Consider the following 26153-nt stretch of genomic DNA (forward strand, 5'->3'; position numbering starts at 1 on the left):
ATCTTTTGTTTCAGGCCAAGTGTAACAGAAAAGCCCTTGTGTATCCAGTTGACAGCCTGGAATAGGAGTCTTAAGTTTTGCCCTTCACTGGCTGAATGACCTTGGGCGTGTTATTTGATCTTGCGGGGCCTCAGTACCTTCATCTGTTGAGTAAGGAGAGTTGCCTTGGATCAGTGGCTCTAAACTCAGAGGGAATGATTTTGCTCCCCTGGGGATATTTGGCAATGACTCCAAATGTTTCGATTATCACAACTGATGGGAGAGAGAGGGATGTTTCTGGTATCTGGTGGGTGGAGGTCAGGGAATCTGCTAAACTTCCTACAAGTCACAAGACCATCCTCCACAGCAAAGAGTTATCTGATCAATCATCTGATAAACCCTGTCTTAGATGTTCTTTGTCTTCCAACTTCAATGTGTTTATGTAATTACAGATTTTTTTTAATTCATTCAGTGAATGAAAACATACTAAGTACCAGAAGCTATACAAAAGCTATTTAAGAACATTTTGTGTGTCTTTTCCATGCATTTTACTTGTTCAATAATAAACTACTCTGTGTCAGGGGTTGGTTACTACTCTGTGTCGGGAGATACCCTAGACAGTGGCGATTCACTAGAATAAAAAGATCCTCTTTTCTTTCCAATGGACCTAACATTCTATTAGAAAAATAGTAAATATATAAGTAAAATAAATTCAGATATTGGTAAGTGCTGTGGAAGAATTAAAATGGGTGATATGCTAGAGAATGGTGATGGCTCCTTTAGATCACGTGGTGAGGAGACGAGAGTGAGAGGTTGTGTCCTTACTCTCAACTAAGACTAAACACCACCAAGACGTCTGCTCTGCTTGAGCCGGGGAAGAGCGTTCCAGACAGAAAGGCCAGCAAATGCAAAAGCCATGAGGCCAAAACAAGCTGGGAACACTTAGGAAACAGAAAAAGTTCCCGTATGGCAGGAGTGCAGACAGTAAAGGGAGGCAGAGGGAAGAGCTGAGACTGAAGAGAGGCTTAGAACACGCTGGGCCTTGCGGTCTTGGTACAGAGTTTAGATTTTATTCTAAGAATAATAGGGAACAATTGGAATTTTGTAAGAAAGGAAATGCTATTATCTTATTTATATATTTGAAAGATTATTTTAGCTGCTGGGACTAATGAACTGTATAGGGGAAAGAGTGGAAACACAGGCCAATCAGAGCATCGGGTCCAGAACTGAGAGTGTGTGGGGACCACCCAAGAGAGCTGGGGCACCATCCAGCAGTGTTCTCCAAGCTCCCAGGCTCCATTAAGATGTCCTTCTCGGTGTTCCTTTCTCAGATACTTAGCATATTATGTTGAAATTTTGTCTTTGACTACTTCTGTTTCTCCCATTAGGGCATAATGTCCTAGGGGTAACGACTGTGTCTAACTCACTTTTAAGTGCCTGGCACAGAGCAGGCACACAGTAAACAGTGTTCAACTTAAATGAATTGCCAAGCTTCTGAGCAAGACAACACACTCGTGTGCTGTCTTCCCTTCCCTTCCTCTTTGAAGCTCTTTAGGAGTCACTGAGAAACAAGACAGAAACAGAGCACCTTCCAGTGAAGCTCAGTGTGAATTGTGGGGCTCCCCCTCCCCTTCTTCTCCCTCACCCCAGCCCTAGCGTGGAGAGCAGAGTGTCAAGGGCCCAGGAAATGAATTCGAATACACAGCTCCTACCTGTGGCATGCATAGACCCTCCTCCATTGGTTTTCCCTCAGAAAGCCTTCTATAAAACAGAACTTTTTGGAAGCAATTGTAAAATGTAAATTAATATCCATAGAAATATTTTCACCATTTCTGTTTATCTCCTGTGGATGGATGTGCTTTTGTCTGAATTCACACAGGCACGTTCATCTTTCACTAGGTGACTTTGGAGGAAGAGAAAGGAGAACTATTTCATGCTCTTGTCTTTGGGTTTTCTTTGTTTTAGGAACTGAAAGATGACCTGAAGGGTGACCTCTCTGGTGAGTTGAAGAATCTCATGGTGGCCCTCGTGACACCACCGGCAGTGTTTGATGCAAAACAGCTGAAGAAATCCATGAAGGTAGGAGCCCTACACAAGCCGTTTCTGCCCAGGATTTGATTATCAAAAAGAGTGACTTTCTGCCAGGGCACACTTGAGATATCGGTGGAAATGGGATCGATTTGGAGACTCTGTGCTCTCCAGTCAGTAGAACAACCCTGAAAGGGAAGCAGCCCCAGAACCTTAAGCCCACACGTTCCTGGCCTGAAAGGATATTGTCATATCCTATTTTTGCTGGTTTTTGTTTTGGTTTTTTTTTTTCTGACCTGAGGTGTTAGGTTCTCTTATTTTGTTGTCATTGAGAGTAAAGCACCATCTTTAACCCCATTGCTTGGGCCAAAAACCTAGAACTCGCCTTCATCCCTTGCTTTCTCTCATGCTTCAAAGCTCCCAAATGTGTCAGCAAGCCCATCAGCTCTACTTCAGAATCTATCAAAAGTGTGTGCACGTCTCCCCGAATCCACTGCTATCCTTCTAGCTCAACCACTCTCATCTCCTAACTGGACCACATCCATGTCCTCTGAACTGGTCTCTTTGCCTCTATTTTTGCCCATTTCAAATCCATTCACCATAGAGTAGCCAAAATTATTTAGAACAGCCAAACTTATTTCTATAAATTTATTTTTAGAATCAGCTTGTACTCTTCACTGGCAGAAATCTCAGATTTCTCCTTAAGCTTTGACTGCTTAAAATCCGAACTCCTTATCATGACCGACATCTCCCAGCGTGGTCTGTCTCCTGTCTGTCTCTGCGGCTGTTTAAAATTCTATCTGTATCAGTCAGGGTTCCCCCAAGAAGCAGACCCAGTAGGCAGGAGACAGAGAGTGAGGGATTATTGCAAGGAATTGGTTACACAATTATGAGGCTGACCAGGCAGATCTAAAATCTTCAGGGCAGGCTGTTAGGAAGGGCAGGCTGGGACTCTTAGCACAGGCTGGTGACTGTGGAACTTCTTCTTTTTCAAAGAAGGCTTTATGACTGACTGAATTAGACTCACTCTCTCTTAGGCAAAAGAACTCCAAAGTAAGCAGTCCAGAGCTGGGTGTCATGGCACCACCATTGTCAGAGACTCAGCCACCTCCAGCCTACAGATAACACTTCTCGGCTAGATGGCAGCTCAGCATCCAGCCATTGTATCTTTCTTTCTATTTTATTGAAGAATAGTCAGTTTACAATGTGGGGTTAATTTCTGTGTATAGCATAGTCTCAGCCACACACATACAAATAAACATATAGTCCTTTTCATATTCTTTTTTATTATAGGCCATTACAAGGTATTGAATATAGCTCCCTATTATACAATAGGACCTTATTGTTTATCTGTTTTATATATAGTAGTTAGTGTCTGCTAATCCTGAACTCTCAATTTATCCCTCCACCCCTGCCCCCTTTTCCCCCAGTAACCGTAAGTTTGTTTTCTATGTCTGTGAGTCTGTTTCTGTTTTGTAAATGAGTTCATTTGTGTCATTTCTTTTAGACGCCACATATAAGTGATATCATATGGTATTTTTCTTTCCCTTTCTGGCTTACTTCACTTAGTATGATAATCTCCTGGTCTTTATTTGGGTAGAGACACACTAAGCTTGAAAATGGGGGCTCTGTTACCAATCAAGGAAGATAAAAGATTTCAGCCTCTGTCCGTGTGCTATATTGGCCTTATTTGATCAAGTCCTAGTGTAAATGGCTTTTCTTGGAGTCACAGTGTGAGTCAGTGACCTCAATATAAACCAGGACTCAGGAATAACTAGTCTGCAAACCAACTGTGCACTCATGACATACATTATTGAGGCTTTAAAAGATCTCCCTGGATGAAGGGAATCATACATGCTGACCAACCCAGTGCATTGGTACAAGGATGAACTAATTCGAGAGAATTGCAGAGTCCTTTCTAATTGTAATAATGTTTGAATTCTTACTTCTGATCCTGAATGACATAGGCTTTCCCTTGATACTGTTTTTTCCTTGAACTACTCGATGGAGTTTTTCTCTAGAGTTGGACATTTTCTTTAAAATTTTGATGTCAGTTAACTTCAGATGATTCATGGTATTTTAACACTAAAATGTAAGGGAAATTCGAGAACCAGTTTAGAGCTATATAGGACCTTACGTTGATTTACTAAAACCTGTTCATCTGTGTAAACCAAGATATTAAGATTGAAATGCGTGAAACTAAGTTTTTTGAAGTGTTCTAAAAATAGATTTCCTTTTTCTTCTTAGGGCACGGGGACAAATGAAGATGCGCTGATTGAAATCTTAACCACCAGGACAAGCCGGCAGATGAAGGAGATCGGCCACGCCTACTGCACAGGTGACCTGATTTTCTGTTTCCCTTCACTCTTGCTTACACCTGTACGGGCCAGTGCTGCTTCTCCCAGAAACCTGCCAATCTCTTCTTCATGGTGATTTTGAGAAGGCTAAATGTGTAAAACTAAAAGGAGGATACATTCTAAAATGGGCTAGGGACTGTGGATTTTTGGAGAAAATTTTTAATATGATCTGAGCTAGAAGCTGCTGCATAATAATCCATTAATGCTGTGCATTTATGACATTGTAACTACGGTGAATTTTGCTCTCGGCAATCACTGCTTAATTGAATCCACCATTTTCATCAGTGTAAGAGACTCAGATCATTGCATATTAATATTATATGTTAAAAACCACTCAGATTAGCCTCATGATTTTTGGTGTGAGAAATTAGATGGACCATTTAGAGGATGTATTGCTCATGTGGGTTCAGTATAATTAGCAAAAGCCCTAATAGTCTGCTAGCTGTTTTGAAAGTAGAAAGCGCCTGCCATGCAATTCTGACACCAACAACCCAAAGTTAGAGTGACTTCATAGGTTAAGGGCAAGTCGCCACAAAACTACCCTAGCTTCAGACACCAGCCACAAACTCAGGTGGTCCCTGGCCACGTGCACTTCAGACCAAATGGTGACAGACTCAGAGGATCCTCACTCTCCCTTCAGGTTCAATAACTCAGTAGAATGACTCACAGAACTCAAGAATGCTCCAGACTTACAATTACGGTTTTCTGTAAAGAACGTAAATCAAGACGGATCGAGTGAAGAGATACACAGGGCAAAGTCTGGGAGGGTCCTGAGCACAGAGCTTCCATGTCTGAAGGATGCCTCACCTCCCTGCACAGCGATGTAGAACTGCCAACCAGGGACGCGCACTTGATCTTTGGTGTCCAGAGCTTTTACTGGGGTTTTATGACACAGGCAGGATTGACTTAATCACTGGCCACATGACTGAACTCCATGTCTAGTCCCCCTCCTCTCCCTGGATGTCAGGAATGTGGCTCAAAGCCTTAACCCTTTAATCACATGGTTGGTCTTTCTGGTGTGACTGAGCCCCATCCTGAGTCATCCTGTTAGCATAGACTCCGGTGTGGTTCAGGGGACCCACCATGAATAACAATGACGTTCCTGTTACTGGGGAAATTCCAAGTATTTAGAGGTTACCTCCCAAGAACCAGGGACAAAGACCTGCCCAATTCTTACTAAACAACAGTTTCTATGTTTTTGTATCAGGGAGGTCAGTTGTGTATCAGGGAGCTTCTGCAGCAGGAGAGTGCCAAAGAAGGGATATACTGGTCCCCAGATGGATGTTAGGGAGGTTACTGTGAGAAATTCCCATTCGAAGGTAAAAACCCCACTGGTAGGAAAGTGACTATTTTATGGTCGATGTGCCAATCAGGTCTAGTCAGAAAAACAGAAGTGTACGAGGTGTTTTAACAGAATTTAATAGAGAGAATCGCTCAAACACCTTTGAGAGGACTGAAAAAGCAGAAAGGAAACACAGAGGTAGCACGGAGGTATAACCCTCAGGGCAGGGACAGCAGAGAAAGGGATTGGGGTTTGCAGAAACTAGAAGCTCAGAGGGCACCGCTTTCCAGTGCTGGTGCTTCGGGGGCTCAGAGGAGATGCCTAGGGAATTGAGGTGCAGATCTCTGTGAAGGGACCTCCGTCCAGCTGGAGCTGGTACCTCCACAGACATGTAAGCAGGTGACTCGTCCTCGGAGCCTGGAGCCAACTGCTGCTGTCGGGGGAAAGCCCTTCACTGGGTTGACACTGACATGAATAGCAAGCCAATAGCATGTCCTTCTTTCCTCCTTCTGCCTTCCATCTATTCTCCCTCGACTCCTCCCATTGGTGGAATCTAGCAGGGAGTTGGGGTGTGGGGGGCAGAAGAGAAATGTACTTTGCAAAGTCCTAACCTCAGCTCCACAAAGCTAGGTATAGAAGGGCAAATTTGGGGTAGATGAGATAATTGCTCGATAATAGGCACAAATGGGTACCTTGTAGGTGTTTAACATTTCTGGTTCCCTCTGTTCAACAAGATGTGCATATAAAACATCACCAGAGCCAAGGGCTCTATCCCAAGATGCTTTATTACTTCCTGCTGTTTCTTGGAAGAGTTACCACTCCATGAGTTGACTGGCCTGGAGAGTCTCCTTGGAATTCAGCGTTTCTGTACAAACAACCCTACGACATAAGCTCTATGAAAGGGAGATTTTTGTCTGTTTTGTTCACTGCTGTATCTCCAGTGCCTGGAGCCGTTGGGGGATCAATTCAAAGATTTATTGAATGAATATCCTCAAGGCTGAGGTCTGAGTCTTAAGCACCAAGTGAGTGTTCTAGCATTTAGGACCGTCATTTTGCAAATGCGACAAGTGGTCTTTGTTCAGAGTTACCAGATGCCTTGTATCTGTGTGAGTTAAGCTGTCTAAGGCTACAAGGAGTTGAGCTGCATCTGGGTTCCCTTGGTGAGTGGGGATTAATGATACACAGGAAGTAAAAGAAGGAAATATTCTCAGCCGTGTGTAGCCAAGCTTTGTGGAGGCTCAGGACCCAGCACTACCCTCGGGACTCAGCCGTCTTGTCTCTCCCTCAGCATCAGACATCCACTGCTCCCCTGCGCTGATGTCTCCATTATAGGAACTCTTTCTCCCTCCTCTCTGCTTCCACTGTTCTGACAACACCAAGGAACTTCTCCTCCCTTACTACATGGTGCTCGTCTAGTTGAGGCTTCATTTGCCCATGGTTTCTGGTTATTCTTGGCTTCTGTTTCGTGCCTTATTTCTGGGGTTCTTCCCACCTCTTTGTTACTCTTTTTTTTAAAAAAATTCTGTACAGCTCACTCCCTAAAAGAAGAGATTCAATGGGCTTGGAAAGGCACTGTCTAGTGGAAAGCATTGTTTTGGGCAAAGTTCTCCCACCAGGTCGTCTCTGTACATTGGCTGCTCACCACCTATGGTCAGATGCCAACCGTTGGAGTCAGCTGCAGTGGGATTAATGCTGTCGTATAATGTGAAATGGTGACCCATGCATGAGAAACCCATCAAAAGAGCTATCAACCTGGCCCTCATAAAGGGACCAGGCGTTTTACGTGGCTCGTACAGTACAATGACACAATAGACTCTAAACGAATAGAGAGCTAAATTCAGAACTCTTTCCAGTGTTCTAAAGTTAATGGTGTGTGAGAGAGCACTGAATCAGGGATCGAAAACTCAAAGTTCTGTTTCAGGCTCCTGCACTGTTGAAACATCATATTTGCTTTTCTATACCATCTTGTGCCTCAAGTGCATAAAGTAGTTTTCAACTTGCATCGAAATAATTTTTGTATCTTTAGTCTAACTTCCCACAAAATATCTCGGGTGAAGGGAAGGGAGGCATGTGAGGCTGCATGAGATGACTATAAAGTCTCATCTAGATATTTCTAAAATTATAAAACACTCCCCCAGATTTAACAAAGGAGAGCTTCGTTTTTTTGGCTTGATATTTTTAAATTAAAAAAAAAACTTCTAATTAGAGTGAAGGATAGATGTACCAATAGCATGACTGTTAGGGAAAATGATGCCTACTAAATGTTATTACTTAGATAAATAATCTTTATTTATAGTGGGTTTTTCTTATTTGAATTGCTCTGGGAAATTATAGGTTTCATAAAAAGAGCCTTACTAAAATCATGCTGGAAGAGTTTGTCTCTCAGCACAGTTCTTGCTATTAGGTCATCTCATGTCACTTTCTATGATTGTCTTTTATTGATTTAAAAGGACAAGCGTTCATATGATTGACTTTTAGAGTTCTTGAGAACGATGCAGGGAGAGTTCCAATAGCCACCTGGTGTCAGCTGCATCAGGTATGTCGTGGCCCCAAGAGAATCGCTGCTCCTTGGACAGAGCAGAGCAGAGATTTACAAATCAACGGACACTGCACATCACAAGCTGTGCAAAAGGTGCTACAAGTAGTCAGGACTATATGTGAACACACAGTTGGTGTTTGTTATGGGGAAATAGTAGGTTTTAGGGTAGCTTTCTTACTTTTGAGAGATATCCAATAATGCAGTCTAGCTGTATGCATTAAGGTTAGAGTCAGGTTCAATAAAACAGAAAAATAATGGTGGCTTAAATAAAAGTTTATTTCTCTCATGTGTAGAAGCAGTCTGGAGATAGGCATTTCTAGGACTGGCTTGATAGCTCATCAACTTTTAGGAACCCGGGCCCCTTTCTGCTTATTCTTTGCCATCGCTGAGATGTAGTCTTTGTCTTCATAGTGCAAGATGGCTGCCCAGGCTCCAGGGGTCAACCTACATTCCAGGCATTAGGATGGAGGAAAGAGCCATCACTGAGGAGATTTCCTAGCAATGTCACATAGGTCTGCCTACATTTGGTGGCCAAGAATGGAGTTGTCGAGCTGTGCCTAGCTCAGAGGAGAGCAGAGGACGTAGTCTTTATGCTCTGTGCATTCTGTCTTGCTCAAGGTCAGGCTTCTATTCCTTTGGAAGAAGGAGGCAGTGGAAATTGGAAGGCAAATTAGCAGCTTGCCCACCCTAGCTTTCTCACCATACGTTCCTTAGTGCTATTGTCAGGTGAAATGAACCGTGAGTTGATCCAGAATGGCATTTTCTTATGTTCTTGTGCATCTACCACACCACATACTACAGTAATAGTTACAAGAAGGAGGTGTACATCTTGGAAAAGCGCTAGGAGGTTAAAAAAAAAAAAAAGAAGGCGTAATTTATTTCATCAGGTACTCCTTCCTTGCCAGTGTTGCCATTTAAGCTTTTCTCTGTTTTATAATAACATTTTTTAGTTTATCAAAGCTTAATTTCATTCTTATTTGCTTTCAGTATACAAGAAAAGTCTCGGAGATGCGATTAGTTCTGAAACCTCTGGTGACTTCCGGAAAGCTCTGTTGACTTTGGCTGATGTAAGGTTTTATTTTTTACTTTTTAACTCCCTAGTAAGTTGCACGCTCGGTAATAATTTTTATGGAGTTTGAAAATAACCAAACTGAGACAATGAGATTGCAATTTCCCTTATGAAATGATTTGTTCATTTTACATTTGGATTGCCATCAAGCAGTGTAATATTTAACCACCACCATGAAAGTGTAACTTAATGATGTATTTAAGGAATCTTGTTTTGGTCAGTAAATGGATTAAATGTCTTTTGATCAGGATTCATAATGTGTTAGGAAATGTTCTGCAAGTTCATCTGAAAGAAAAATAATTGTTCATTTCCATTATGAGTGTCTCCATTTTTAAGAACATGTTGATTTTCTTCTGGGCTCCAAAGAATATATATTCCACTTGGGAGCATTTAAGTTAAGTAGGACACATGACACAGAAGGGTTACCTTCAGAGATGGGTATGGCAGTCTCAGGGTTAAAAAAAAAAAATGACTTGCTGGAACTTTGTCCTTACCGCCTTTGGAAGAGTCACTAAACCATTCATCACCGTGTGACCAAATGAGGCCACACCTTGCTGTTTCTTTGTCAGAGGTGCATGACTTGATAAAAAAAGATGATAAGGTCAAGGATGAGATGTAGTCATACGTGTGTGTAAGGGAGGAAATGATTTAAGTCCTACCCCAGCAGCCTCTTTCAGCTGAGTTGCACAGCCCTTAATGTGGGAGAAAATCCCAGCAACCGTCTCAGCCTGAGGGTTGAAACAGCGTTTGTCAAAGTGAGGCATTACACCACTAGGAAGCAGTTTATCCTAATTATGGTTTCAGTTGTTTTCAATGGTGAAAACCTTATGAAGACTGAACCTGCAAACCCAAATGGGTGAGGCATCGCTGCAAACATATGCCCCCAGGTCTGCATTCATCACTGCACATCCGCTTGTGTGTGCAAGCGGGCACACACGCCCACTCGGGGCAGTGGAGGGCGGGGGTCCCGGGCAGGGCTTCAGCGTCAGACCTAGAACCCCGTACTCCTCTGCTGCCTACTGGCTTTGTGTGTTCAGGCAGGTTACTTTAATTGAAACCTTAAAGCCTCCATTTCACACATCTGTACAATTAAAATAATAACAGTACCAACTTCATAGGGTGTTGTGAAGATTAAGAGAGAGAGAGGATGTGAAACAGCACATGGGGTGTCAACAGTACAGTGGCGGCTTATTATTATTAATACCAATGATCGTTAGCATTTTTACTGTTGGAACACGGTGGATGATGAAAGGAGAACAAGACGAAGGCAAACTGGGACGCTTAGTCGGAGCAGAGTAGCCTCAGCCCTGAAACAAACAAACAAACAAAAAAAGAGATCAGGCAAAAATCAGGCAAGCATAAACAGACCGAATGTTTGAAAACAGAAACAAGTGTATTTTTACAGTATTATAACCAGATGTTTCACTCACCTGTAATTTCAAAATAATTCAAGCATTCTTCTTTTTCATCTGCGTCTCCCATCTTTCCATGACGTGCTGAAGTGTTTGTGTAAGCACACACACTCAGCCACGGAACCTTCAACAGGAGAGTTAGTGGGGATCTTTGAGGTTTTGGGGGTTTTTTGAATAGACTTTATTTTTTAGAGCACTTTTAGATTTCCAGCAGAAACTGCAGACAGCTCCCGTATGCTCATCTTCCCACCCTCTCCCAGTGACCCCTATGGTTAGCATCTTGCATTAGCAGGACACATTTTTTATAGTTGATGAATGAATTAGATGATGAATGAATGAACTGGCACATCATTATTGACTAAAATCCATAGTTTACATTCAGATTCACCACTTGTGTCCTACATTCTAGGGTTTTGACAAATGTATAATGTTGTGTGTCCACCATTACTATATCAAACAGAATAGTTTTACTGCCCTAAAAATGGTCTGTGCTCCCACTATTCATCCCTGTCTTTCTGCCTCTGAACCCCTGGTAACTGATCTTTTTATCTCTGTAGTTTTGCCTTTTCCAGACTGTCATATAGTTGGAATCATACAGTATGTAGGCTTTTCAGACTGCCTCTTCTCATGGCTTGATAACTCATTTCCTTTTTACCACTGAGTCCTATTTCATTGTATGGCTATGCCACAGTTTATTCCCCTTGTAAGTTTTGACGATTATGAATGAAAGCTTCTGTAAATATTCATGTGCAAGTTTCTGTGTGGACATAAGATTTCAGCTTATTTGGGTAAGTACCAAGGAGCATAATTGCTGGATTGTACAGTAAAACATGTTTAGTTCTGGAAGAAACCACCAAACTGTCTTCCAAAGTGGCTGTACCATTTCACATTTCCAACAAGGAATGAGATTCCCTGTTGCCCCACATCCTTACCAGCATTTGGTGTTGTCACTGTTTTGGATTTCACCCGTTCTAATTGATGTGCAGGGGTTTGGTTTTCATTTTCAATTCTCTAATGACATATGATGTTGAGCACCTTTTCATGTGCTATATTGCCATCTGTGTATCTGATGTCTGTTCAGATATTTTGCCCATTTTTAATTGGGTTGTTTGCTACCTTATTGTTGAGTTTTAAGAGTTCTTGATATATTTTGGATACCAGTCCCGTATCAGATATGTGTTTGCATATATTTTTCTCCCAGTCTGTGGCTTGTATTTTGATTTCCTGAAGATGCCCCAAGTGCCTGATCACCTCCCTTGGAGAAGCAGCTCTGAGATGCTGTAGTGGTTGGGATACCAAGCAATGGACTCTTCTGTCTCTAAAAGGCTTGCCCTTATTTTTATCTTCCCTGTTTAGGGCAGAAGAGATGAGAGTCAGAAAGTGGATGAGCAGCTGGCCAAAAAGGATGCCCAGGTCAGTAACAGAGCAAAGAAATCATCTCCTTTGACTGTGCTCCCTCCTGACTGCCTTCTCATTTCTGTGGCTCCAGCTGGGGCTGTCCTCTCCCCTGGCCTGTCTGAAGGAGAAGCCTGAAGCTGGGCATCACCCAGCCCCAACTTTCTGTCACCTCCGGTGGTGGCGCTTCTTCCCCTGGCTCCTGCCACCCCAGCTGTCAGATGTCTATTCTGCTAGAAGTGAGAGATGTGGATGACAGATGACCACAATGACCTGTGAAGTCAAGTCAGCTCGCCCGCTTCTCATTCCGCCACCTCAAAAAGAATTGGGTCTGCAGTAACATTTCTGTCTTCTCCCTTGTCCCACAGATTCTCTATAATGCCGGTGAGAAGAGATGGGGCACGGATGAGGATACCTTCACCGAGATCCTGTGTTTAAGGAGCTTTCTTCAACTGAAACTGAGTATGGACTCGAATGGCCATCCTTTGGGAATTGTATGGTTTGTGCATATGTTTTAGGGTTGAATATACTAAGTTCTGGAAAATGAAGTTAAAAATCACAAAGGCTCTTCCATTTTTATGTGTAAACATTTCAAGAAACAACCGGGGAGAGCTGTGTTCCTTACTCTGGGCAGAAGGGACACGACCCTTGTGTCCCCCTAGAGGCTGAGTAGATTACCCAGTGAGTGACAGGTGATAGACTAGATGGGGAGGGAGGCCAGGGAGGAGAGAGCAGCGAGCAGCCCTCCAGGGTGAGAGCAGAGAGGAGCATTGCTTCCAGCCTGTCTCTTGCCTCATTAGCCACTTTCCATTGCGAGTGAGTCTCTGTGAATGCACCCATGTTGATTAACATTCTGCTTTTTCTGATAGGAAGATCAATTGGAAGCAGGGAGGGAGGGCTCTTTTTATCAGACCGACTATTACACTGAATGGCTAAGCACCCACTTCCTCACTCATGCATCTCCCTGAGTCATGCTGGAGGCAACAGCACCTGGAAGCCCAGCGCTCCTCTTACGTGGGCATCTGACTGTGGCTTCCAGGCGCTGATCTGGAGAACGATCGCACTGCTTGTCTAAGCTTGTGCTGAGTTCAAAGGAAATGAGGAAACACAGGGACTGCCATTTTTTTTAATTCTGAGATCACTTTTCCTAAATCTGGTATTAAAATGATATTCTTTTTTATAAAATAAGGGTAATAGTATTCTAGAGTTGCTTTACTTGAAAAACTGAAAACCGAACAATCCTAGATCTCTCTCCAGATTTTCTCTTTTTGAAATTTACTTGGGAAAAATATACTTGGCTTACAAAGTATGCCTACCTGCCCGGGGACAGAGGTGCAGGTTTTGCTTTGGGGCGAATACCAGCCAAGAACTTGGAATGCCTTCTAGGGAGAGGTAGGCCATGCTGCCTTAGGGAGTGTGTGCTCAGCATGGAGAAATCTCCATAATTAAGATTTCAGTAGTAGGTTTAAAACATATTTGACTAATAGCCACATTTTGCTTCCCAGGTGCTGCTATAATTTAAAAATAGCCCACCTTACTAGATAAATTATTTATCATTTAGCCTTTCAGGCTATTTTAAATGCTAACAGTCTGGTTAGGGGGAGGGAAGAGGAGGGGAGGGGAGAGAGACAAAGAGATTGATCGTTGAAGAAAATGGCCTGGGAAGTTCAAGTTTTATTACTGGTGATTTTTTCAAGAAAAACCAAAAACCTCTGTGCTCGATTTTTAATGGTTTATATAGGAGTTTTTGAGCTTGCCACTTAACGTGATTTGCTGCATGTCAAGTCAAAAACTAGAATATATTGAAGTGTGGTCAACTGAGATGCTTTAAATATTTTTTGTGATGCTGCTTTTCAGCATTTGATGAATACAGAAATATTAGCCAGAAGGACATTGAGGACAGCATAAAAGGAGAACTGTCTGGGCATTTTGAAGACTTACTGCTGGCCATAGGTAAGCCCTCGAGTGCTTATAAACTGAGTTCGTTTGCACTTGTTTTAAACCAGATGTCACGATTATCCCTTTTCACGTAAGAGTCCTGACTGATCCATCCCGATGCTGCCACAGCCGCCAGCACAGTCCTTGGGACACACAATATGCTCAACAGATACTGTCAAATGGTGCTTGAAGAAGTTCTCTTCCTAGGTCTTCCATTGCCTTTTACCTTTGTGTTTGGCTTGTCACTACATTTGGATTATAAACTGCCTGAGAGAGAAAAAGTATTTCATTTCTACTGGCATTTTTATGGGGTCTGTTGGAAACAGAGACCCAGGCCAATTTGGGAATTCACCATATTTGATTATTTTTGGAAGACGTCAGTGGCCTCCCAGAGTTGGCTCAGGTCGGAACCACAGGTCTTCTCCCTCTTGGCCGTGCTAATAGGAGTATCAGAAAGAAAGACAGAGACTGAAGCCATTCCTTGAGTGGCATGTGGATTGACAAGCCAACAGAAATGCCGTTACACAAGCTGATCTGTCTCAGTCAGGTCTCCGCGTTGTCCTTTTAGGTGCCCAAAGAACACCTTGCAGGAAAGATGCATTCAGAGGAATGAGACACGCCTCAAAGGCAGGATTCAGTGGCCATGCTAGTCAGAGTCAGGCAGCAAGATTTAAGTGCTCCTCCACACACAGGACTGTTCAGAATCCTAAACCACTCCAATCTGGGGTGGCTGCTGTGTTTGTGACAGACTGCTTCTCCGTTAATGCCGGGGTATGAGTACCTGTCCTCCACACATCTAGTCTTTGCACCAATGAAAAATCATTAAATAACCTCCATCGTGCTGATTAATAGCTTCTCTGGTGAAATGAAGACAGGTAATGTTGAAGGGTAACCCCCTGCAGAGAGCCTCTGATTCATCTTTCAGGTGTTAATTACCACCTCTGGAGGGTGAGCTCCCCACTCGGGTCCCTCAAACTGTGTTTTCAAATAAACATTCGTCGGGCACGTATTATGCACTTAGCATTGTGCTAACCTCTTTACAAACATCAGTTCATTTAAGCCTCATAACAACCCCGTGGATTAGGGACCGCAATCATCCCCCATGGCAAAGCAGAGGCACAGAAAGGTTAGGTACCTTCCCCAGGTTACCCAGGGAAAGTGTGGTAGAGCTGGGGGTCTCACCTAGGCACTTGGGCTCCACGGTGCATGATGTTAACCAGCCTCTCTGATGTACTGCAGTGTAAGCACACCTGAAACCTGCATGAAGTATATGAAATTACAGAAAACATACCAGAGAGCAGGCGCTCTCTGAGGTCCAGGCCCCATTCTCAGGGCTTCTTTCACATATGTTATTTCATTTACTGTTCATCCTCTTTTCAGTGCCAAGAATAGGGCTCGATCCAAATGCTGCTAGGAAAAAAAAAATACTGTTGACTCTGATTGAATTGCTAAAGATAGGCCAAGAAAGAAAAAAAGCTGCTTTTTCAATTAAAAAAAATGAATCAAAGATCAGTCTCCACAATTGGTTCTGAGAATGTTCCAGTGGCAATGATTTAGCCAGTTAATTTTTTTCCACTTCATATTTTAATCTTTACATCCTTTTGCTTGCTGTCAAATTTGAAAAACTTTATTGGGATTTACAAATTCTTACTCATTGAACTAAGAAGCCTTCTTGGAAATAGACATTGAATTATGCACTCAGTTTGGGCTATAATGTATGTTATTTATCAAGTAAAAGAAGGACCTTATAATTCAACTAATTTAAAGTTCAAGATATGTCACACTTTCATTTTCTATTTCAGTCTACCATTGGAATGTAACAGGTAAAAAAATCTTTACCGAGATAAAACTCATATACCATAAAATTCACCCATTTAAAGTGTGCGATTCAGTGCTCTTTAGTATAGCCACAGAGTTGTGCAGCTGTCATCACAGTCTAAGTTTAGGGTATTTCCATCAGCCCCAAAAGAAACCCTGTGCCCATCAACAGCCACTCCCCACTCCTCCCCACCCCCAGCCCCCGGCAACCACCAGTTTACTTTCTGTGTCGATGTTTCTGCCCATCCTGGCTACTTCATGCACAAGGGTTCTAACACAGTATGTCAGCACTTGGTTTTTGATGCGAAAAGCCACCTGAGCTGTATCAGCTTAGACGTGCATGGTAGAAAGATTGCTGGTTGTCAAATCTGGACGCAGATAAGGAGAGGCTTTATTCAAAAAGACTATTGTAGTAAGGAAAACACTTCCATCTCGGAAATGTGCAGGAGTCTGAAAATCAAACAGAAAAGGGAAGAGGGTAAATGGACCTTTGCAGAAACATTTAAGGGGAAGTTGGGGGAGCAGGGGGCATAACTGTTGGGAGTTGACAGGAAGTGTGTCTCACTGTGTCTACTGATTCTCGGGACAAGTGGGGAAGGGAGCGTGTTCTGCATTTTAGTTCTTGCTCAGGCTGAGGGCCAGGCTGGAGTTCAGGGGCCTGTTGTGGAGCGAGAGGCCTGACTCAAGTTTGGTCAAGACAACATAGAAGGTAAGAAGGGCAGGTGTGAACCTTGGTCATCATAATGAACTTCAAGGCCTCCTGAGTCTCAGGGATTTCCCTGAGTTTCCCTGCTGGCGTTGGGTCCTAAAGCAAGGTTCCTGACCACTGCGTATACCACCGCCTCCCCAAAGTTTCAAACATGAGGAACAAATCTGGTGGCTCAGAACATAAAGCAGAGGACAAGGCAAAGGTTATGAAAGGAAAGGATGCCCTACATTTAGTTTGGGGGGAGGGTGATGAATTTGAAAAGCTTCATAGGATAAAGTGGGCATAAAAACTTCCCAGTGATTAAGGCTTGCTGAATATAAGTTTGCAAAAAAATAGGTAGCACCAATTCAAATCATTGGTTTCTTCTCACACAGCTTCAAATGCGTCACTGTTTTCATGTTTGTCTCAGATTCCATGTCTGAGTTTCCAGTACATTTCTCCTTCTGTCTCCCTTCGATGACTTCCACAAAAGAAAGGCCTTTTAAAAAGCTTTCCTTAAGAGTCTGTAAGGCATTATGAGAAAGCCGCTATTCTTGTTCTGATCTCCAAAATTCGTTATAAAATTCATTCAGTTTTGATCAGATTCCCACCTGCAGATCAGATGTAAGAGTATCAGAGTAATTGTGCTTCAGTAAATAGGTTTATGCCTTACAGACTTCTCCATCCCTGCCTATTTTCACTTTATTTAAAGGATAATTAATTTGCTCATGTTTTTGCCAGTTATCTTTTTCTTATTTTACTTTTGTTTTACTTGTTATTTCAAAATAAAGAATTGAAAGATGGTAGGTTTTTTTTTTTTTTTTTTTTTGATGACTGAATTCCGATTACAGGCACTGGTTCTAATGTAATTACTCTAATCAGCCTATACATTCTAATCCAGTCATTTAAGAGCAAATCTTTCCACTGGAAAAATTGGTTTTAAATTGAACTCGAGTGTCCCTGCTTACCTAATGAGTTATTTGGAGCAACATCCCTGCAGTCTTTCCACCCAAGCTATTCATCAGTAGCCAAAGATGTTAGGAACCCAGCAGTGGTGCACCCGAGGGGGTTATCAACGTGAGCGTAGGTGTTGGTGTGTCTGTGATCTGGAAATGAGTCAGCCACTGTGGGAGTTTCTTTGGCAGGTAATTTTATTTTCCCTGTGGCTAAGGATAATTACTGTGCTAAAGTTCCATACAAATATGACATTATAAGGCTTTGAAATTCAGGTTAAGCATCCATTCATTCTTTCATTCTAAAGAAAAGCCAGTAACGGTGAGGAGAAGAGTGGTATGGTTACCCAAAAAAATCTTTTTAAAAAACACATTATTATAGATTAACTCAATTTCTATTAAACATTGTGTGTTTTTTTTTTTTTAATAACAGTTCATTGCGCAAGGAACATGCCCGCCTTTTTAGCTGTAAGACTTCATCAGGCTTTGAAGGTTGGTCTGGAAATGTTGTATATATTCCTAGCTTCCCTGAAGGAGAATGTAAAAATATTGCTTCATATGGATGGGCTTTCATATTTCTTTGCCACTTTGATGCATTCTCTTTTGTAGCTGGGGTGTCTACTGCTTTGTCTCATATGTTGATAATGAGTACCCTGGTCATTATCAAGGTCGGTGCAGTGAGGAGTGGACTGCATTATTTCCCTCACTTCACATTAAGTGTAGGCAGTAAATTTGTTCTAGGATGACAGACCTCAAACTTGACCCATTAGGTCCAGCAGCCTCTCAAGCTGCCTTACTTAAAATAAACCAAGCTGAGTCAGCAGCCTCCCGTGGTATAGAAACCCTGTGTTACCTCATCCATTGGTGCCGCTAGATGGTGAGCTCCGTGAGTGTGTGAGCATTTTTCTTGCTCTTTTGTATCTCCATCCTGGGCCTGGCACGTAGAACATGCTTACTTTAGTTTCTTCCTGAGTGTTTCCTGTGGAAGTCCACATGCACTTCAAAGTCTTGTCCAAAGTGAACACACCATTCTCCTCACCTTACCCCCCAGCCCAGTTCTGCTCCCGGTCCCACACTCAGTCATGCCCCTGGACAGCCCCGGCGGGAACTAGCCTCGCCTAGCTTGCGAGGTTGTGCCATTCCCCACGAGCTTGTTCCCGGTGCCGCGGCCATATCCGCCTTCTTCCTGATCCCTGACCGTGACAAGGCTCTTCCCATACCAAGGGGCTTTGCATTTGTTGTCCTCTCTGCCTGGAATTTGCGTCCTCCAGGTCTACCTAGGGCTACCTCCTCACCTTTGCGGTCTCAGCTCAGATGTCACCTCTGGAGGGAGGTCTTCCCTGGCTGCACAGGTCCCCTGGCTTCCTTTCACTCACACTCCGTCCCATCATTCTGTGACCACTTACTCAGACAACTTGTTCATTGGTTTTACTGTCCATCTCCAACTATTAGAACATAACCTCCACGAGAACAGAGGTACCGTCCGTGTTGTTCACTACACAGATGGTCCAATGCCTGGCATACAGTAGGTGCTCAGTAAGTGTTTGTTGAATGAATGAATAGCGTCAACATCCACCTAACTGCTCAGCTAGAAGGTTTACGCTTCTCTCTCTCTTTCATTCTCCTCAAATGACACATCATTATGTTTTGTCAATCTGCCTTTATAAGCATCTCTTAAATCTATCCATTTTCTCCATCCCTCCTGCCATTATTCTAGGGCAGGCCATCATCATCATCATCTCTCTCTCTCTTTTTTTTTTTTTTTCTGTTAAGCAACCAGCTCTGGATGGGTCCCAAAGCTTCTTGCTCTGTTATCTTTATCCCACTTCTGCTTTGCAGTCCATTCTTCATACTGCTGCTGTCAAAGGAATCCTCTGAAACCACAACTCTGACCTGATCTCAACACTCTCCTATTTAGCAGATTGCAGTAGTTCGTCACACTCGGGATAAAGTTGGAATTCCCTTCCATGGTTTACAAGGTCTGGTCTTTCCAGACACATTTCTTGCTGTTCCTCCTCATTCTTTCTGTATCCTTGAACTTGGCCTTTTTTTTTCTTCCTTGTCCTACACCATCACATGTGCTGTTTCCTGCATTGGAACATTTTTTTTTTTCCCTCTCTGTCTGAGCTCCATTCCTTCTTCCCCTGGCTGATTATTTAGGCCCCAGTTTAAATACCGTTCTCTCAAACAGCCCTTTCCCAATCCTTGATCTGTTTCAGGCCTCCCTAGCATTTTCTCCCATAGTACCCAGTACCACCCACATGTCAGATTTTATTGTGATGGCCCATTTTCTTGCCTGGATGCTTTACAGAACTGAAAGCTTAACAGGGGTTTCTCATCTCTGCTTTCAGCATTTGGCAATGTGATGGCACAGAGTAAGTGCTCAATAAATATTTCGTGAATAAATGAATGATGAGGTTTGACAATACATGAGTGAGTCACTGTGGCTGGATATTATGTGCACCACTATCTATTTTGTGTAAATATAGCTCTGTCTGCTGTTTTGTGCACGATGAGGTTATATCATGCACACCTGCATTTCTTAACAGGGTGCTGGGACTGATGAGTTTACTCTGAACCGCATCATGGTTTCCAGATCAGAAATTGACCTTTTGGACATTCGAGCAGAGTTTAAGAAGCATTATGGGTATTCCCTGTATTCGGCAATTAAAGTAAGTTTCTTCTTAAAAATAACGAAACATACTGTGCCTCTCACTACCCATCCTCTTTTCCTTATAATCCTTCAAACATGAAGACACATGACTTAGATTCTCTCTCCCTGTCAGTGTGTAAAAGTGTTTTCTGAGTTTAAAATAGTAATAACAAAATGTCCCTTAAAGGTATTATTTTTCAGCTCTAAAATCCCAGGCACAGAAAAGAGACTCAGCATTTTTTTTTTTTTTTTTTTTTTTTTTTTAGTTTTAGTGGCCACTAATAATTCTTTTGTAAATTGCATATGCACGTTGCTTACCTATTTTTATATTGCAGTATTTTAATTTATTTCAGTTTTTTTTAATGAGAATAGAAAAAAAAGAAAGATATATATTTTTAATTTCCTCTTTGTTTTACTGAAAAGATAGCATGGTTCTGCACTTTGAAGTTCTTTTCATTTCAGTGCGTAGGAAGCTTTCTCATTCTTTTTAATAGCTGTGTATCTTTACATTACTTGTATATTTGTACGCACCATGTCAACAGATGTTTACAGTTTCTTGCCGTTATACAGTGCTGCAATAGGCATACACAATTTCACAAGGCACCAGTGTATCTGAGGGATAAATATTCATGCACAGGTGAGATTGCTGAGACAGATATAAATACATTTGTAATTTTGGTAAAGATTGCCAGTCAAGTTCCATTGTGCCTCAGTTAGTCAACTAGATTCATTCACCAAAATCCCTTTTTGTTTTTAACCAGAGCTTTTGGTTTTTTGCTCTAAACCTTGGCAGAAAAAGATGCATGCCCAAGTTGAAATAGAAAAAGGCAACTCTCAGGCTGTGCCTGGGTCTTAGCACAGATTTCATCAACCTGCTCCCATTCAATGCAATTTGAATCGATCCTGACACATTACAGTAGTTTCAATCAACAGAGGAAGATACAATAACGTTAACTGTATTGTACTTACTAAGGCAGAAAAGTAGACTGATACATTTTATAAGGATTGCCAGTAACAAAGTTGAAATACAAAAAGGGCCTTCGGTTCACCCTCAGCAAACCAGAAAATTAAATTAACCAGTAGCTTTCCCTCCCCCGAGGGTCTGGGTAATTGAGGCTTATTGTATTAGGAAACATTTAAACTATGCGTATCTTGATAGAAAGGAAAAATCCATTGCTGAAGAGTTCAGTGTGTAATTTAAAATTATCTAAGGGTTCTTCATTTCTGTCACCTAACATACATTATTAAGTAATCTCATTACGTTTTCAGTACTGATGAATAGAAGTTTCTCGATGGTTGAATTTCTGCAACTCAGGAGCTAGAGTTCCATTTTGTATATCGTCCCAGCCTTTGTTTCTGCCTTCCTCTCCATTCCGTCTATAGTTTAGACATTTCTCTGCTCATTAACATCTTTCTTGGATAATTAGAAGAGAGGGGGAGAGGAAGAAAGTGGGTGAAAAGCAAATGTACATCTTTTATTACTTAATAATAACTTATTAATAAAAACTTGATGCAATTACAGTTTTTGGTAGATTTCCCTGATCAATAAATTAAGTACCTGTTTAATAATAGCATAATTCTAGGATCCTTAAAGGAAAATATAGTAGTTACCCTTAATTAATTCATAACTATATGAAGACTTGAGGTGGGCATAAATAAAACAATTAGAAGATAATAATGTGAAACAACATATAATTAAATACTAGACTGTAGGGTATACAGAGGACAGTAATATAGGAATTGAGAGTCAAGGACATTTGGGATTAGATTGGGATCATTTCTTAGGGAAGTGTATCTTGAATCTCAATATAGATTGAAAAGAGAAGAAAACTTGGAACTGAGATTTAATCATTACTAGCAGTGAATGGCTGGACCACAGGGGATGAGCCTGCAAAGCAGATGAAAGTCAAGATGGCAGAGAGGAAAGAGGAAAAGGCAAGACCACTTACAGGAAAAGTAAGGGCTACTTGCCTGTTGGACATGGTGGTCATTAGATCTGATTTCCCAAACCGTAAGACTTAACACCTTGGAGAATAAACATGGATGAATCTAGAGTCAAAGGAACTAGTGACAAGAAATGAGAGGCTAGAGCATATTTGCTGTGGTCAGAATGGAAATAGGAATAATTTAAAACAACTGCAAAGAAATAAGTGGCAGGACAGATTAAGATGGGATCAAAGTGAGGAGAACCACAGGGACTGCTATTAGAAACAGGCAGCAGAAACATTTCGTTCGTTTCTTAACAATTAATATGGCCTAATTAGGAAGGTATAAATTATGTTCAAAGGTTTTGAAAATACATTAACTTTCTGTGATAACAAAGTCTCCAAAATGCCTTATAAATAGAAGAGCTATTTTACGAGAAGACATAAGGGTATAAAGGTCGGAAAAGAGGATGAGCGTTTGTTTATTGTCTACAGTGGAACGGAATTTTACACTTAGTTCTGTGACAAGCTATTTGAGTCTATTTTCCGAACTGATAGACCCCCTAATAATCGTTTACAGCTTTGATCAGAGATGGCCACAGGGAGGTGTTTTAATACAAAGCTAGAGCATTGTTGACTCGTCAACAGTTCAGGAGATTATTACACACGGCAAAGCAGGAGTTAGGAAAACCAATAGGGAAGAACTAAAATCTACATAAAACAGAAGAATGAATACGAATGCCTGTTGCGGCTCATTATGAGCGTATTGCTCAACCTCTTCCCCTTCGTTTCCTCCACATTACTGCAGTGTGAAATTTGTGATGAGACGTGCTCACTGTTTGAGTTGCCTGGAATCAAATGAGAATAATGTGAGGGTTTTAGGCAATCTGGGTTAAAAGCCAAGTTTTACCTCTGAGGCCATGCAAAAAGTTTTACCTCTTTTGCATAACAAGCATGTCGTCTTGCACTCTCACCCTCAGTGCCACAAGGTATCTTTCTGACCCAAGTTGGTTTTTTTTTTTTTTTTTTGGCTAGCCTAGGGAGAGGGACGGGGAGACATACTCTTTGGGGTGTAGTTCATTTCACTTAAGTCAGAAAGTGCCGTATGGTGTTAAGGGGCCAGGTTAACTGCGTCCACATCCTGCCTCTGCACTTATTCTCCATATAATTTGGGGCAAATTTCCTAACCTCTGTTTTCCTCATTTTACTTTGGTAAGTGGAGATATGTATGCTACCTACTGCACAGAGTTACTATAAGGATTAAAGTAGTTAACCCTTAGAAGAGCAAAGGTTTGATAAATACCTATATAATTTTTTTAAATACTATAATTTTTTAAAGTTTTGTTAGAAAATTAAGATTATGTAATATTATGTAGTTGATGCACTCATTTTTTTTTAAATCCAGATTGAAATATAATTGCAATATATCAGGAAGAATTTAAACATTATATATTGTAAAGAAGATGCTAGGCTGGAACATGATAACACTCAGGTATGAATGGATGATGGAATTACAGATGCATTTCACTAACTGGTACAGGTCGTGAGTTTCACACGCCAGTGAATCCCCCGATTCTGTGGGATTTGATTCATTTGTGGTCCCCTCATTGTTTATGCCGTGTCTGTTCTTTCCATCGATTCTGTTCCTTGCAGTCCGATACCTCTGGATACTACGGAAACACGCTCTTAAAGCTCTGTGGAGGAGAAGACTGAGTCAGAACATCTTCTCTGAAGGCTGCTTCCACGACGGGCTTTTCCTGCTACTCTGCTTACGCCTGTCTCGCAGCGTTGACAAGCAGGTGTCAACAGCAACCTGTTTTCCTAATAGAAAATTTCACTATTCCATAATAACGGCAACAAAAAGTGATTATTGTGGAATCTCATCATGGTGTAGCAGTTTCTAAATGAAATCTTTTAATAGTATTGAGGATTTGTTAATCCCATCCAAATTATATTTCTGCTTTGAAAGTGAGAATCTTTGCACTGTTCTAAAATATTAAATGCAGAACCACGTAATACAAGTTGTGTCTTTGTCAAAGGTAATCTGTCTGTGTCTAGCATATACCAGCATTGTTTGGTACCTGCCACCAACGACTAATAGTATTTTAAAACATATTTTGTTATAAAAGCTGTTGCTGCTTCAGTTTATCTATTATCTTATTAATCACATTCATCCTTAAAAAACAAATAAAAATGAAGATGTATGTAATCCTGGCCTCCCCTTTCTAGTTCGACTAAACTAGAGGAGTGGCAACCCATGATAAGTTATTTCAGCCCTCAAAAGACATCTGCTGAACAATTAATACACCTACTACTGCCTGTCTGGGCGGCAAGCGTGAATTGTGGTTGTTCTGTGCCAAATACTGCTTCCCCAGAATGGGTGTTAACAATCAAGTTTCCAAGGTATCCTTTTCCTCTAAAAAACTTTGCAAAACTGCATATTTCAAAAAAAAATCTGCCATGTTATCTTTGAAAGGGACCTAATATGAAATATCTAGACAAAAAGGAAATAGATAGGGTAGAAAATTCTAGTTGGATTTAGTCTGAACTACAATAGAAAAATGATAGACGTGTGAGAAACAGAAACAGTGATGTGCGAGTCCAGAACTTTTAATCAGTGGATTCCACTGGTGAGCACCTCTGAGACCTTTCAGAAAGATGCAGAAGTTATGTCTTGTTGTGAAATTCCCAAAGTGCATAAGGGGTTTAGAATCCACCTACCAGGCTTTGTCGCCCTGCCCTACCACTTACCAGTCTGTGGTGCTGGCAACTACAAAACCCAGTTAAACCCAAGTTTTCTCATCTGTAAAAGAATGAAAATTATAGCACTTAACTTTCCCATAGGGTTTTTAAAGATTAAGTAAGATGGTGCCTGGACATGGCAAGTGTTCAAGTATCGTGTTATCATTTATTGTTACCAAACATTAACATGATCAGGACAGCACTGCAACCCTTCTTCTGCAGACCTACCACGTGCCACGCCCTGTGCTAAGTGTTGGAGATGCTAGGAACTAAGACCCTTTCCTTTGGCCAAAGAGCTTATAATCTGTTTAGGGAGAGACACACATGGTGGAGGCTTAGTGTGCAAGAGGAGGGGAGCGGTGACAGGCAGGGCTGGATTACGACAGCCTCATATAGCCTGCTCAAGAGTTTACCACCAAGGGAGAGTCCTGGGAGGAGCATTCCAGGAGGGTTTCAATCAGGGAGATTATGTGGTCCACTTTCTGATCAAGGAGGAATGTATGGGGGAACAATGCTAAAGGCAGGGAGCCCACTTGACAAATTCATTCTTCCATCAATACTGGAAGTGTCAGCCTAGCTAAGGGATGGCCAGGGAGAAAAGAGGAGAAAATACACACTCTGGCTTAAGAAATATTTAGGGGATAAAACTGATAGAACATGATAATCAAGGTAGTCAGGTGTCAAGTTTGCCCCCACAATTCTGGCTTAAGTGATTTGGTAAATAGGTGTCCCACCAAGCAGTAAATCACAGCTAATATTTCCTGGGTGCTTACGATGCACCAGGCACTGTGTTACACAGTGTAGTGTGTGCTAAATCATTAATCCTCAAGGAACTTTCCAATGTAGGCACTAACTCACAGATACAGGAATGGAAGCTTAGAGAAATAATTAAGTAATTTGCCCATTAGAAGAGCCAAGATTTACATCCAAACAGCCTAACTCCCAGTGTCCAGGCTCTTAACCACCATTATTGCCTTAGAATTTATCCCCCCTCCAAGGCCACCGTTCTTTTCAACCCTGGAACTTAGCTATTTGAATGCAGGGATTTTTGTCTGCTGCATTCACTGCTGTATCCCTAGTGTTCAGAACATACTTGGCACATAAAAGACACTTGTCTGTAGCATTGCATGACATGCATTTGATTGATTTTGACTGCTCCCTGTCATGCCATTGTGTAAGTCATAAATTCATAAATATAATTTCTAGGAGGCCACAAAATTGCTCTGAAGGAAGTGGGGAAACATGATTTTATCATATTTTATCACAGTTTTACCCCTTGTGCTGCTTTGGAGTGACGGTGCCCCACTACGGCCGTAGAAGTAGCCTTCATCTCCAGTCAGTAAGGGGCAGGGTGTAACAGACAAAACACCAAACT

General features: G+C 41.8%; 1 protein-coding gene and 1 long non-coding RNA gene across 6 annotated transcripts in view; one reads left to right on the forward strand and one right to left on the reverse strand.

Annotated features, from left to right (window-relative positions):
- The window catches only part of ANXA3 (annexin A3), a 47305-nt gene extending 23060 nt beyond the window's left edge, over window positions 1-24245 (forward strand). For both annotated transcript variants that reach the window (XM_031432527.2, XM_064485648.1), the window contains 9 exons: window positions 1945-2058; window positions 4255-4345; window positions 9173-9252; window positions 12023-12079; window positions 12430-12523; window positions 13919-14014; window positions 17892-17950; window positions 20008-20130; window positions 23690-24245. In XM_031432527.2, coding sequence (XP_031288387.1) covers window positions 1945-2058; window positions 4255-4345; window positions 9173-9252; window positions 12023-12079; window positions 12430-12523; window positions 13919-14014; window positions 17892-17950; window positions 20008-20130; window positions 23690-23749 — 774 coding nt within the window. In that variant the 3' untranslated portion in view covers window positions 23750-24245. The remainder of the gene's footprint in view (window positions 1-1944; window positions 2059-4254; window positions 4346-9172; window positions 9253-12022; window positions 12080-12429; window positions 12524-13918; window positions 14015-17891; window positions 17951-20007; window positions 20131-23689) is intronic.
- LOC105091715 (uncharacterized) overlaps window positions 8438-26153 on the reverse strand; it is a 64940-nt gene continuing 47224 nt past the window's right edge. Inside the window, exons 2-5 of one of the 4 annotated variants that reach the window (XR_837393.3) lie at window positions 18312-18437; window positions 16039-16267; window positions 10685-15406; window positions 8438-10561 (exon numbers count right to left, since the gene is read on the reverse strand). This is a non-coding gene — a long non-coding RNA (uncharacterized LOC105091715). Of the gene's footprint in view, window positions 10562-10684; window positions 16268-18311; window positions 18438-26153 lie in introns of all 4 variants that reach the window. The other 3 variants (XR_010380869.1, XR_010380868.1, XR_010380866.1) reach the window with 3 other exon arrangements.

This window comes from Camelus dromedarius, chromosome 1 (genome assembly GCF_036321535.1).
Source record: "Camelus dromedarius isolate mCamDro1 chromosome 1, mCamDro1.pat, whole genome shotgun sequence".
NCBI classification, from domain to species: Eukaryota; Metazoa; Chordata; class Mammalia; order Artiodactyla; family Camelidae; genus Camelus; species Camelus dromedarius.